Genomic DNA, 14,405 nt, shown 5'->3' with positions numbered 1-14,405 from the left:
GGCAGCCCACAATGCCTTTGAAAGGCAACCCGGGGAAGGCACCCCAGAAATCACCGCGAGTCCCGCTTTACGGGCCTGGGGCGCAGGAGGCCTGCCCGGGGGCAGCAGGGGAGCCCTCGGCGGGGCGGGAGGGCGAGAGTAGAAAAGGCCCGGGTGCCCCGCCGAGTACCCCCCACACCTCCGGGCAGGTCTCGCTGCGGCTGGAGCGCGGCTGCCGCCTGCCGGGCCCGGGCAGGAAGAGTCGGGCCTGGCCGGGACGGAGCCCTCCGTGCCCGGAACTAGGCCTTGCCGCGGCGGCGGGAGCGCCCACGGTGATGTTGCCGCGAGGGGGCGGCGCCGGGCCGCAGGGGGGCGGAGCGTTGCCATGTCGGAGGCGGTAGCGGCGGCGGGGATGGCGGCGGCTGCTATGGCGGAGGCACGGCTGCGGCGGAAGCAGCTGTTGAGCGCGGAGGAGACGGAGCTCTTCGAGCTGGCGCAGGCGGCGGGCAGCGGGTTGGACCCGGAGGTGTTCCGGTGAGCGGCGGGGAGGGTGCGCCGGTGCTACCGGAGCCGCCGGAGCCGGCCGCACCGCTGACAGGTGTTCCCGCAGGGTGCTGCTGGACCTGCTGCGCATGAACGTGGCTCCGCTCGCCGTCTTCCAGGTGCTCAAGTCCATGTGCGCCGGGCAGCGGCTGCCGCCGGGACCCGAGGGCGGCCCCCCCGCCGCGCCGGCGCCGCTCCCCGCCGACACCCGAGGTAGGCGGCGTACAGGGGCGGGCGGTGGGCGGCGGGCCGGCGGCGGGCCCTAATCCCTATGTCTCCCCGCGCAGAGTCCCCTGAGGACGGCCGGGTGTCCGGCCCGCTCCCCACCGCCTCCGCCCTGCGGCCGCCGCGGCTCGGGAGCCGCCCGCCGTCCTCCCGGGCCTTTCCCGCCGCCGGCCCGCTGCCCCGCCGCCTCCCCGCGCCCCCTGGTGGCCGCCCCTCTCGCTCCGCTGCGGGGAGGGGGCGGCCGGGCCCGAGGAGGGGCTCGGCCGGCCCCCGGGGGGCTCGCTCGGTGTGAGCCTGGGGGAGAGAGCCTGGGCCACCCGCGCCTCCTGTCTGCTGCCAGCACCTCCTTTTTTCTTCATTTTTATTCTTCTTAGGCAGTGTGGGGGGCCGGGTGTCGCGAGGGGGAGGTCCCTGTGGTCACTTGTGATAGACTTTGTAGCCCCCTGGCTCTGCTCTCCAAGCCTTTAACCAAAAAAAAAAAAAACCCACAACAAAAAAACCCCACAAATCCTTAATACACAGTATTACACAGTGCTGTTTCACTTGTATCTAACAAAAAAAAAGTGAAATTTCTGGTACATTAGGAATGGCTGGGCAATGAGGGGAGCTGCAATGCTTCCTCTGCTCCATCCCCATGTACGGTGGTAGCAGTTTCCATGCCCAGTGGATGGTATTTAGGTGAGAATGTGAAATGGGAGGCTGTATGGGATTTTTGGCTAAAATAATGACTGCTTTTAAATGTCGTTATCTTTCGTTACTGCTCTAATCTTAGTGGACAGTAACAAATGTAGCCCTGAAGCTGTGCCACATATATATTTTAAATTTCTTTTTTCTTCCAAACTAGTTGTAATAAAACTTTTACTTACTCCTCGAACTTCCTGACATGACTTTTGGCTGGTTGCTCACAACCTACGTGGATTACTTCCAAAAGTTTTAAAAAGAGGTAACTAAAATAAGTCCACTGTTAAGCTTGAATTCACTGTGAAAAGGCACTCGTTTCTCTTGTGCTCAAAAATATAGTAGAAAGGGGCAGTGGCCAAAACAGCAAGGTTTTGTGATCGTTGTCTGTGGTTGCCAAGAACAAAATTGCACACGAAAAGCTTGGCTTTCTGTGTTCTGCCCTCCCAGTAATGTGGGTGCGCTTATTCACCCAGTGGGAGCATAGAAATGGCTGAGGTCAAGTCAAAATTGTGTTGTTGTCTCCTTTTCTCCCTTCCTCTCTCTGTTTCAGAGTGGAAAATGTTGTAGCTAATGGGTCTTTGTTGACCCATGATGAATTTTGAGTCAAAACTTGAAAAGTCGCTGTCAGCAAGGATTGTGCTGGGAACACAGAGAATGGGGCAAGAAAGAAAAGCTTTGTCAACATAGGTAATGGGAGCAGGGTGGGGGAAAGCAAGGTTTCCCTGTTGTGGTAGTGTACTATCACTTAGTCTAGCCTTACTGCTGAGGCTGCCTTGGTGGTATGGAGTGTTGCATCTCATGGCTATGCTTGCAAATCTGGTGGTAGGTCCTACAGAAAGTGAAGTTGAAAGGCAAGATTCATTTGACCTGCTGTAAGCAGTCAGTTTTAGGGTAAGGTTGATTATGCCACAATCTGAGGCACCTTCACGGCAGCAGAGCCTGCTGCTCCTGGTGTGGATTCCCACATGGTAAATGGGTGAGAATCACTTCATTTGAGCAGCTGCGGGTGGTTGTGCGGAGACTCTGAGGAAGTTTGCTAAAGCCCAAATGGGATTAGAGTGTGCAGATAAAGTGGCCGGAACTCCATGGGCTTCACTGTGAACAGGTTCCTCTTTCTCAAGAGATGCTGTTGATTAAGAATTTCCTGCAGAGAAGTTGGTTGCAGTAAAGAGAACAGCTTTACCTGTGATTGAGAAGTGACTCTAAAGATGCACAGGGGAAAAAGAAGATACCCAGCTGACTACTTTTTCCTGAGCAAAATGAGAGAGGTACAGCACTTGGATATTTTAAGTAAGAACCAGCGTGCTATTCTGGTAGCATGTTGAGATGAAACATCTCAAAAGAGGAGTGACTTTGAACAAAAGATGCAGTTAAATTTTGCTCTTTCTTCTTCTCCTCCTTTGTTGGTGCTTTAGGTGTGATGGGCCACTCAAACTATGATGGAATCTTGGTAAGGTTTTTGTTCCTGTCTGTCTGTTAATCTGGATTAGTTTTTGTTCTCCCATGTATGCTGTTTCTATAGCACTTCCTGTAAAAATGAGATTTTTTTCTAGCACTGGGCCACTGCCATGGGCTAGTTTTGCCTAGCAGTAGGCCAGCTCGGGTTTGAAACAGATGGCAACTTTTTTGTCAATCAGCATTAAATTCCTCAAGAAGAAAAGCCAGAAACCCTAGGGCAGAGTTGATATGCCCTTAACCACTGCCTCCTACCAGCTTGGGGTGCTGTAGGCACCTTAGAGAGACTGTGAGTTTCCAGGAACTAGTGTCTGTCTTAAGAGCTTAATTAGGTTGTGCCTGCATCCATCCAGGATGCTTATTTGGCATCTTTAGCAGAGCATATCCTAGTCCAAGTTGGTGCCTGGGTCAGACTGCACTCCTAGTGTCTCCAGCTAGACTTTCTTCTCTGTAGTTTCCCTTTAAAACAGACTTGTTGATATGCTCAGGTGCACTGTGACACGCCCTCCGAACAGAGGGCAAAGTGTATTGAAGTTCAGAGAAAGATGGTCTTAGCTCTGTGCTGCTTGTGGTAAATGTCCACAGTATCAATAGGGTCTCCAGTGTTTCCTGTTGTTGCTTTATTTCACAAGGCTAAAATATGTCTTTGGGGCTAGTTGAGGCACTGATTTCACTGGATCATATGCAGCCTACTGTTACAGGAGGATCATGCCCATCAGGCCACAGATTCAGTGCAGACGTGGTAAAACATTAAATGCAGAACTTGATTTCCTCTCTTTGCAAGTGGGTGCTCAGTAGGGATGACAGGGGTGCTTTGGCCTCCTCTCTCTCATCACAGTCCTGACCAAATTCTGATGGGCAGCACCTCATGCCTTGGCAAAAGGTTTGGTCTTCCCAGCTGTGCTGGTTATGTGTTTTGTGGTTCTTTTTTTTTTGTTTGTTTTCTGGAAGCTTGTGTTAAATTAGAGCCATATCTCGCTTTCAATGAAAACTTCTCTTTTTAGTTTCTGTCAGCCCGAGTGACTTTGCTGTCACCCAGCATCCACTGATGTTAGGCAGCAGTAAAATCCTTTGTGAATAAAATCACCATTGAAAAGCTAACTCTATCAGAAAATTCTTTGAGCACAGCTTAAGCTCAGTGGCAGCTTATCACCACCTTAGTCCTCGGTCTTCATTTTTGTGAGTATACTAAGTACTGGTAAGAACTCATTAACGTTGAGAAAAGGATGCTTTTTTTCCAGCTCTCCTTGAGAGGATATGTTTCTGTAGCCTCTCACATGGAAGGCAGATGTCTGAACTTGCAGTGGTTCAGTCAAAGGAGGGTCTGTGTTAGCTCAATGCCCAGCCTGACCTAAGATGGGCATCAAGTGCAAGTGACCAAGCTTCTGTGGCTTTGATTGCAGCTTTGTGCAAAGTTTGGCTAGCTTATGTCTGACTCCACAGGTCCATCTAGGCACTTGGAGTGTGCCTGGAGTGTCTGAGGAAGATATGTAGACTCCTGGTTGAAGGTCATGAAAACAAACAGGCATCCAGAGAGCAATCTCAATTCATGGAAATTGGTAATGATCCAACGCAGAACTGGGCCATCACTGCCAGCCTTGTCTGTGTTTTACTAGACTGCCTTAGGCTGAATTAGGATTTGAACTATCTGTAGCTAGAGACAGGAGCTTGTTTTACTATAGCCCTTGAGGGAAAGTGTGTTGCTGAAATAAAGATCCTATTAAAATCAGCATATCTTCAGCAGAGTAATTTTCTCTAATTGGAGAAACAACCAGCTGGCTCAAATTGAAGAGGAGGGGGAATCCCTCCTCATTCACTGAGCTTTTTAGTTTTGGGCACAGTCTAAGTCCATCGTTCAGGACTTGGGTAAGTGTTAATATGGTGACTGGGGGTGTCCTCTGGGCTGGATCTGTTCTGCAGAAGCGTTTGGCTTGCCTTGCCTCCTTTCCCTTTAGGAGCTGCTGCGGGAAAGGGGAACCAAAGCTGTATCTGCTGTTGGCTCTGCTATCTGTTGTTGGAAGATGCTGCTTCCGTTTAAGAGGAGAATGGTGCAGCGTCCATGCAGGAACAGGCATTTGGAGATGGGAGATCCTTCCTCTGCACAGCTGGGACTTCTGTCTGCTGATAAAGCCAGAGCTCCTCATGCTGATACAAAGAACAGTGATTGTCCTATATAAGCTTGCCAAGCTGCTTTGCTCTGTGTCCTTCAGCTCTGCGTATCTGCTCTTTCTCCTGTGCTTCCTCCTTTGTCAGAAGACAGACAAGTGGCTGAAGTAATCCAGGTCTCACTGAAGATTGACCAAGACTGCTCTGAGTTTTATTGGTAACAATGAGATATTGGCTTAGGCTTCTCAGCCCATCATGGTGCAGGGAGGTTTTTTAAAGCAGATTAAAAAAGATAGTTATAGCGTTTCTGAACACTGTGGGCGGGGGTTGTGGGCAGAGGTGTGGTGTGTGTACCCCTGGTAGTTATTTCAGCGTTTTTACAGCTAGAGCAACAGGGAGTCTAATATGAATGACTTTATTTTGCATTTTCCCATAGAATATAGCCATGGTGTTCTTCATGGAGCTGTGTTTGCTGGTAACTGAATTTGTGATAGCTGGCTCAGAATTACTATGTTTGAGTGTTGGAGCATTTGTCTGGCATATTTAGCTAGACACAACTTCATGCAAGTTATTGAGATGATTCCTCCAGTTATTCATTTGGGAGGAAAAGAGCTGATTTTAAAGACAAAGAATATCTGTGCAATTTCTTTCTATGTGTGTAAGGAGGAGATGCACATATCTGTTAGAACAGTGGTATTGGTTTTGGCCTATAATAGGTATGTGTATAGTTTATCTTTGTGTATTTTAATATGCCTTTTTCTTATATATTATTCCCATGTTTTCTGTTCCCATCAGCCAACCCTCAAGCAGCTGGTGGTTTCCCTGTAGTTTTCTACCTCTCCATTGACATGCGTGTGTCAATGCCCTGCTCTTCTTTTTTTTCTAGGTTGATTAATATTCTTTGATACTTCTCTCACTCTTTGCATTCCAACTTGTTTTTCCACATTCCCCACTTTCCCAGCCCAAGTGTCTTTCATAAAGTTACTTCCTAGAGCTTTGCCCCACCTACTAAATGCATTGTTAACATGAGCATGCTTTTCAAAATCTTGTCTCCATTGTGGAACTGTCACCTGGTTTATGGATTTTAAGGCTCCAAGGAACCATTGCAGCCTCCTATCTTGCATCGCAGGGGGCAGAATGCTTTCCTACCCCATGAAACTCTGTTGCACTTAGGCACTGGTTGGAAATCCCACTGAGCCCACCACCAGTCATGGGTTTGGTGAAAGGTTCAGGGGGTGTTTTCCATGTCTGCATGGAAAAATATGCTTTTGAGAATCATAAGTTCCTTTTCTGCCCATGAATTCGTAACTACCTTCTTCCTGGGTAAAAACTTAGATACGATGAAGGTCTCTTCTAAGTGCTGCTGTTTAATTACTTCCTAAATATCCCCCCCTACTGTGCATCTTGTTGCCAACTTTGTCCTCCCCTATGTCTTCCTCTTGCCATCCTTGTGTTTTGTAGCATTCCCTAGTTATCTGTTTTTCTCACTTATTTCTTGCACTTTCTGGGTTGTCTGTCTTTGTGGACACCCTTTTGGGATGATGACTGTTGCTGCAAGGACCCACAGTGACTGGTATTCCTCTTGGGTACTGCTGGCTGGCTATGTTGCTGCTTTGCACTTCTCTTATACTCATCCTTGACTTACTCAACCTCGCATTATCTCAGTGTTCATCTGGTTGCAGGATTTGTAATGCAGACTTCTATATTAAGGAGATGAGGTAGCTGACCAGGATGATGCTATGTGGAGCTTGGGTGTGTTGCAGGGAATCCCCCCAGAGATGCTAAGAATTTCTCTTAAGTGTATGTAATCTGTTTTACAGTGAATTTTCCTGTTGGTTGTACTGGCTATCATGCCTTAATTGTAGATTAAATATATCCATGGGATCTAACTGATAGCAATGCAAATTGTGCCATGCACCAGTAAATGTTGTACTTTGACACTTCATGGTCTGTATGTCTTCCCTGGGGAAAAAAAAAAATATCTGTGGAGTGATCTGTAGATGACTTACGTAACTGATCAAAGTACTAATACAATCCTGATCATGTTTTTTTTAACGTAGTTGCTTCACGCATACCCAGGTTTTTTTTTTTAGTACTTCATCAACACTACTCCAATAAGTTAGTTTCCTAAATTCAGTAAGGAGCAGTTAGATTGCCTTCCAGATCTTTGTCCTGCAACTATCATTCCCTCTAACTTTCTGCCATAAGCAGTAGAGTTCAAGCCTTTTGAATTAGAGGCCTTTATTCTTGTTTTGTGAAATGATGGACATGGTAATTACACAGGGCAAGAAGTTTTATGTTCAGAGCATTCCTGATGTGGAGTTGTTGCTTTCCTTCCCCCTTCCCACCAGTTTCCCATCCCAAAATGCTTTTTTTTAAAATTTTAACTTTTCTGTATTGTAGGCATTTTAGTCCATCAGCAACTGAATAGTTTCAATTTATAGGCCTTGTTCACCTTGTGGTACAGAAATTATGATAAAGTATTTTCTGGATTGCAGGTGCCGATGTCAGCTATTTTACAAGGAATTTACATTTCTCAGCTGTACTGTGCTTTCTTGGATGGTTGAAAGTCCCTTGGTTGAAAGTTCCAGCTCCTTTTCTCTCCCAGGAGTTTATAATAAATTTCAATACTCTCAAAAATACAGGTGATGGGTAGTGAAGTGGTCTTTTCTACTTCAGCAGAAACAGTGGACAAACAGCTTTTATTTCTTTTTCCTTATCCCAGGAATAACTTGCAAAAAGTCCAGGTTGGAATGCTCAAAACTTGATGTGGAGGTAGTCTCCAAAGAATAGGTGGCTTCATTGTTCCCATGAAAATATATTTTGCTCTGGGTAATGTACTTTGAAAACTGAAGTTGAAACATACTTGTTATTTTATGGAATGTTTACCTTTTGAATGAGGAAAAAGCCGTACTTTATGCTGTGATGCAGCCTGCAGTACTGTCTTTTGGGAAGGAATCTATTTAAGACTTCCTCTTGTCAGAGTAACTTTTTTAAGGGGAAAAAAATGTATTATCTGAAAGGCGCATGCTTCTTCCATACTCTTCTTATTTTAAGTGTACTATGTTCTTTGCAGTACTGTGCATATGGTGGGAACCTGTTGCAAACTTGCCAGATTATTTAGCTACCAGTATGTGGCTGTGTCCGTAGGAGAAGCTGGTGGCTTTTGAACAGGCCACAGTTCTAGAGGAAAACACTGCATGCAGATGTATTCCCTGAAGGTACTGGGATCCCTTCAGTAGCCTGGGTGGTTCTGTGTAATGTTTTTATATATACTCTAGGTGTGATGGATGTGGATGGGCAAGTTAATGTGGATGGATGGCTAAAACCAGGACTCGGGTGGATTTGGCAGCGCTGTCACAGTGAGCAGATAGCAGAGAGGACTGGTGATCTATGGCCAGCCTAGGTCTCTCTCCGGTCACACTTTCCCTGCAGAAGGCTTGCACGTTTACCTGAGGCTGTGAGGCGGCTTCTCTGCTGGGTAGTTGAGCTAAACACTGCTCTAGGATAATTTTTTTCGTATGACTTTTCAGGGTGATTGTGCTGGTTTTGGCTGAGAAGGGGTTAATTCTCTTCACTGTGGGGGGGTCGGGCACTTTTCCAGCTTCCCGCGCTCTGGCTGGGAGGGGCGGGGCCACGGCGGGGGCGGCTGACCCCGACTGGCTAATGGCATGCTCAATCCATACCAGATGACGCCATGACCAGTATATTAAGGGGGGGCAGTTGCGGCTTGGGGAGGCGTGGCGGCGGGCGGCTGCGGCGCGTGGGGTTTGTTTCGGCGGTTCGTTCCCCTCCCCCCCCCTTCCAACCCCCCGGGTTTCGCGTGTCTTATTGTTTTCCTTTCCATTGACTTTTTTTAAAATTTTAATTATTAAACTATTCTTAACTCACGAGCGTTACCCTTCTGATTCTCTCCCCCATCACACCGGTGGGGGAGTGAGCGAGCGGCTGTGTGGGGCTGAGCTGCCGCTAAACCACGACAGTGATTTTCAAGCTTTTTTTTTTTTATTGCTCTGCAAGGCAAGAACTGACAGAAAGAAAAGGGATTTAGAGGAACACTGTAAATGCCAGACTCATCATGTGTGGCTTTGTGGTAAAGCAATGAAGATGTGAGTTTGTGAGTGGCAACCAATTAATTCTTCACCCCTAACCAACCAAAGGAATGCTTGGAAAATGTTATAAATATAGACTCGAGGGACCTCTTCTCTATCTTCTCTTTCTGTAATCTATGTGCAAGAAAAGAGGAGGAAATGAGACTATACCAAGTGTGGTGGTCAAAACTGGTAAAATGAGGAGCAACCAGGAACACAGGAGGATTTCTAGGAAAAAGCTGGTGTGTTTCATGCTGATCAGTGGATGGGAGAGGAGCTCCTGTGGCTCTGCTGAGCAGCGTTGGAGGAAGCCGTCTCTCAAAAGAGTGGAAGAGATGAATGAAAACCTTGTCTTTGGTAAACTAAACACTTAATGGGTGGTTAAGTTGGCAGCCTCCTACGGTAACATAGATACTAGAGTAAGGGAGAATCCATCTGTTGTGTAGATGAGAATGAAGTGTTATTTCAGAGAGTTGCCTTGGAAAAAGACTGTCAGATTGATCAGACTAATGCAGACCTCTTCTCTGGGAGGGGGGAATTGCTCTGTGCCTTAACCCACCTTCAGTCATCTCATTTAGAGGTTTCTTACCCGATGTGTTAAACTGAGATGCTTGAGCACCTAAGGAGGCTTGTCAGTATCTTGAATCAGGATCTGGGACTTGCTAATTTAAGCTTGCTTTTGTAGTGGCATCTGGTAATGCAGTTGAATACCTAACCTGTTTTGAGAGACAGGCTTGCTGGGGAAGAGATAGTGATTTGTGGGCCTCTGTAGGTCTCAACTTATTTTGTCTTTGGATAAGTGTTTACAAGAGAAAACAGGTGTTGAAATAAGAACCCTCTGCTCAATGCATACTTAAGGTCTTAGTTAGCTGCTTTGGAAGGTGCATTGGAAAACTGTTGTCTTATTTTTTCTTCCTATTTCAAAACAATTCAGCTGGGTTTATTGAGAGACATTCTGCCAGTCTTACCTGCCCTCTTTACTCTGTCTTCACAGGGACACTGCTTTAGCAGGGCTGATATTTTGGCTCTGGAGAGAGACCAATGTGCCATGTGTGTATTAGCTGTTAAGGATATGGCGGCAGCTTTGAAGACCTGAGAAATGCCAGTTTGTGTTGCAGAAGAGAGCTACTTAACGATATTTATATAGGGTTACAAGCAAGACTCCCCAGGCAAACCTGGCAGTCTGGCAAAGGATTGAGTATAATGTGATACGGTCACATACAGGGACTGCTTTGGAGAGTGAAGTCTAGCTGTGTCTGAGATTTTTCTGTGGTCAGGAGATGATGAGATTTGAAGTGAGTCCCATCATTGTGTGTGCTTCTGGTGATTGCACAAAAGGTGTCTCTTCAGCCCTTTTAGTAACACATAGTGATTGCAAGAAGGAGAGACTTCTGCTCTTACAAGTTGTTTTTGTTGGGTGCTTTTTTTTTGGTTCACGTGTAAAACTGAGTCTTTGCTTGTCTAGAAAGGCCACTTGGTTTACTGTGCCCGGTGTAAAACCTACTGTGCAACAGAAACAAGCAGGATTTTGAAGAATTTGGATCTATTCTTGAAGTTGCTCTAACCCATAGTCACTGTTAATATGCACTACAGGGGATATTTTGAGATTGTTGCAGCCCTGTTATCCCTGACTGAGTTACAAGTAAATGTACCAATAGGTATTTATTTATTTTACCTGCAGGAGGAAAATCTGTAGTCCCCGTTACTGCTCAGAGGCAGGAAAGGATCCCCTGGTGAAAGCAGTAGGTTGAGTAGAATTATAGAATCATAAAGGTTGGAAAAGACATCTCAGATCATCAAGTCCAACTGTCACCCTAACATCACCTTGCCTCCTAAACCATGCCCTGAAGTGTCATGTCTACACAGGTTTTTGAACACCTCTGGGGCCGGTGAAGCCATGACCTTTCTGGGCAGCCTATTCCAATGCCTGACCACTCTTTCTGTAAAGAAATTTTTCCTAAAATACAATCTAAACCAGATTGCAACCCTGAGGCCATTTCCTCTCATCCTATCGCTAGTAACTTGGGAGAAGAGACCAACACCCACCTCACTACAGCCTCCTTTCAGGTAATTGTAGAAAGCGATAAGGTCTCCCCTCAGCTTCCTTTCCTCCAGATTAAATGACCCCAGTTCCCTCAGCTGCTCCTTGTAAGACCTGCTCTCCAGACCCTTCACCAGCTTTGTTGCCCTTCTCTGGACACGCTTCAGCAACTCAATGTCCTTCTTGTAGTGAGAGGCCTAAAACTGGACATGGTATTCGAGGTGCGGCCTGTCCAGTGCTGAGTAGAGAGGAGACTGAAAGAAGAGCTTTAGATTTCCACTTCTGAAAGCATATTTGGGGTTGAGGTTCCCTTCCTAAATCTGTTCAGTCTTCACTTGCTCTCTGCTTGACACAAGAAGGTGCTTCTTCCTCCCTCTGCTACTTAAGGCTTTCTCTTCTTGCCCTGTGCCACCCTACAGACTCCAGTGTCAGTACCTGGTGGTAGTCCTCTCCTAGAGGTGGCTGTAGCCTTCTGGCCTTGGGTTTTGTCAGAGATGATCAGCATTAATGTGTCCAGTGAGCAGCCTGATCACAGTGGACACTGATGTTTTTAAATGAGGGGAGCTAGCAGTCTAGCAGTCAGAGGTAGGTAGGGGATACTTCTGCCACTGCTTGCATGCATATACCATTCTTTTCAAACTATGTCTAGCTCTCAAGGAGATAAACGCATAGCTGCTTCTTTTGGCATCATTTGTGGGGAGGGAGGTATTTGGATAGGTTCTCTTTTGGCTTTAGTCTTGCATGCATAACTATTTGGGCTGCAGTTGTTCTATGACAGCCAGACACATCCAACATAAGGACATCTTGTGTCACCAAGGAAAATATCAGTGGAATCTGTCTGTTACTCTTAGTATTTGAATTACAGAGAGTTTGTGTATGTTCAGCGTCCTTTGTGCTTTGTGTTAATTGACTCTGTTTATCTCTGGTAGTGTTTTAACTGGCAGAAGTGCACAAACCATGCCCATCCTTACACACTTCATGAGCTGTTCTTGACTGGTTCACAGTCTACATAGGATGCTTCCAAAAATATAGCTGTGTTTTATGCTGTTGAAGTAACTGGTTTGTCTTACTGTGATTTTGGGACTAAAGAGGATGGAGGGCATGTGCTTTGTCTGAGTGTGGCTTCTCTTCAATAAAGTGATTCTTTCTTCCCAAGTTGTTTCAGCTAGGTCAGAAGGTCAAGGGCCTGACTCCCAGTAGCGCTTACTGGAACTGTTGTTCTGTGTGTGTACATGGTTAGAGTTGTACACAGGTTGAGGACCTGCAGTCTAACTGGAGAGATGCATGTGAGAAAGGGGAGGGCATTCACCTATAGAGATGTTCTGGATTGCTAAAAGCATCATGGTGAACTGTAATGCTTTTTGTTCCTGCCAATTTTTTCTCTCAAAATCTGGAAGGTCATGTATTGTCTTTGTGCAATTTGTTTGTTTTCATGGACAATATTTGCATTAGTGGAACTGCTTAAAGTGCTTGAGCTACAAAGAAAGATTGCAAGGCTGGTTGGCTGGCTTGAGCTGATAACTGCTGGCAGATCGCTAGCGTGGTTTACAATAACAGACTTGTTTAAGAGCACCTGACTTGGCTGGGATAAGTGAATATATTTGTTTTGCCACCCCAGTGTGTCAAATTTTACAGATATGAAGGGGCCACATACTCTTTATTTGGCAGTTCTTGGGTTGTCTTTCTGGTGCTGCAAGGTGTTAATCTGTGGTATTGATGTGAGTCCTGTTCTCAGACAGCCGCTCCAAGGAGACAGAACGGTCTGGTAAGTAAAATGGACATATCTCCAGTTTGTGCGCTGTCTGTAGCACAAATGATCCAAGATGATGATTTCCAAACCATGCCCATAGAGGCTCCAACATGTGGAGTAGCTGTTGGTGTTCTGGAAATTGCTCTGATAATGATTGCAAAAATGTCACTCTTCATTTTAATTGCATGCAGCTCACTGTATTCCTGTGCTTTGTTTCCTCCTTGTGGCTATTTTTTATGATGCTTCTTGGAGCTTGCTATCTTTAGTAAAAGCTGTGAGCCTTTCACCTCACGTTTCTTTCATTTTTGTTATCTTTCCGAATGCGAGTCCTACTTCTCATCTAAAATAGTTCTCTCCATTGTGAGGAAAAGTTGGTCTCCCTCACTTACCCCCTGCTGTCATTTGTTTGCAGCACACCTTAGTCTGTCACTCTCTCCTCTAGCTGAAGCCAGCAGAGTGGGCTGCGTGCCCTTTGCCTCCCTCAGCTTCTACCTTTCTGCCCATTGGTTCTCTCTGCTGTCACACTGTGTTTTAGAGATGGTCAGCTGAGCCTACAGAAGGATAACTCTTATAATCTGAACGCAGTAAGAAAATCTGTGTGTAGGTCCTGTGTAGGAGTCGGAGCTTGTGGAACCCCAGAAAACGATAGGGAGTCCAAACGTACTCATCAAGACACAAAAGTGACGTGAACAGAAGGGTTTCTGATCTGATAATGTGACTGCAGGCTTCAGAAACTGGTGGATACTGGCACAACGGTTCACTTATCCCAGCCTTGAGGTGTTAGATGCTCTTCATGCTCTTCTTGAAGTGCTGTTTGCACTGCCGGTCTTCCTGAGCCAAATGAAAGCAGGTGTTTAAAGAACAAAGTGGCTGGTTACTTTCTAAAATAACCTTAGTGAAAACTAAGAACGCTCCTACTGCAACTTGTTTTGGTTTTGGTGTCCTGATACCTGTTGAGCTGAATTCACAGATTTGCTTTCTGTGCTGGATGCTGGATACATTTGCAACATCTAATACAGTTTTGCCTTTTGCATGATGTTTTAAGGAATGCTTGCAGCTTAGATGCTGTGTGGGTAACATGTAGGGTTGGGACTTGAAAATTAATGTATGTGTTTGTTTATTCAGGGAGAAATAAAACCAGTTCTGCTGTCAGCGGGACCCAGGTTCTATCTGAAAGGAGCAGCCGGGAAGGATCTGCCCAGAGGATGCCTCGGCAACCAAGTGTCAGCCGGCTGCAGAAAGCAGGAGCTTCTGGAAAGAACAGTGGAGGAGGCAACAGTTCCTAAATAAGGCCATGGAACTGATGGATTTTGATGCTTGACAATGTATATAAACTGTGCTTGTTAAAACTGTTTGTGTTGTGTGTATTAACATGACAAACATGATTTGAAATACATGGAACAGAGCTGTTGTTTCTTATTTCCAGAACTTCCTTTGGCAATGCAGACTACTAGGGCTTACCTGAATGCACCTGGGGCAAAGAAAGAGCTGTGAAGCTTAGAAAAGCCTGGAATAGTGCTCAAGTTGCTCCATA

General features: G+C 46.2%; 1 protein-coding gene across 6 annotated transcripts; it reads left to right on the top strand.

The window, feature by feature from the left end:
- Positions 1-252: 252 nt before the first annotated feature.
- LOC142060091 (mitotic-spindle organizing protein 2B-like) lies at positions 253-14,290 on the top strand. 6 transcript variants are annotated; one of them, XR_012661599.1, is made up of 6 exons: positions 253-513; positions 590-735; positions 810-1,690; positions 2,534-2,696; positions 2,844-2,878; positions 13,997-14,220. XR_012661599.1 is itself a non-coding variant. In XM_075099710.1 (3 exons), the coding sequence occupies exons 1-3, from the start codon at positions 365-367 to the stop codon at positions 14,155-14,157; spliced, it is 456 nt and encodes a 151-aa protein (XP_074955811.1). In that variant the 5' UTR covers positions 317-364; the 3' UTR covers positions 14,158-14,290. The 6 variants fall into 6 exon arrangements, 1 of the variants encoding a protein (XP_074955811.1); XR_012661597.1 differs by having other exon boundaries at positions 1,979-2,696; XR_012661598.1 differs by having other exon boundaries at positions 810-2,115.
- Positions 14,291-14,405: the final 115 nt, after the last annotated feature.

The sequence above is a fragment of the Phalacrocorax aristotelis genome, chromosome 7, assembly GCF_949628215.1.
Source record: "Phalacrocorax aristotelis chromosome 7, bGulAri2.1, whole genome shotgun sequence".
NCBI classification, from domain to species: domain Eukaryota; kingdom Metazoa; phylum Chordata; class Aves; order Suliformes; family Phalacrocoracidae; genus Phalacrocorax; species Phalacrocorax aristotelis.
Note: the sequence above shows the minus strand (reverse complement) of the source record. Positions and strands in the feature narration are given on the sequence as shown.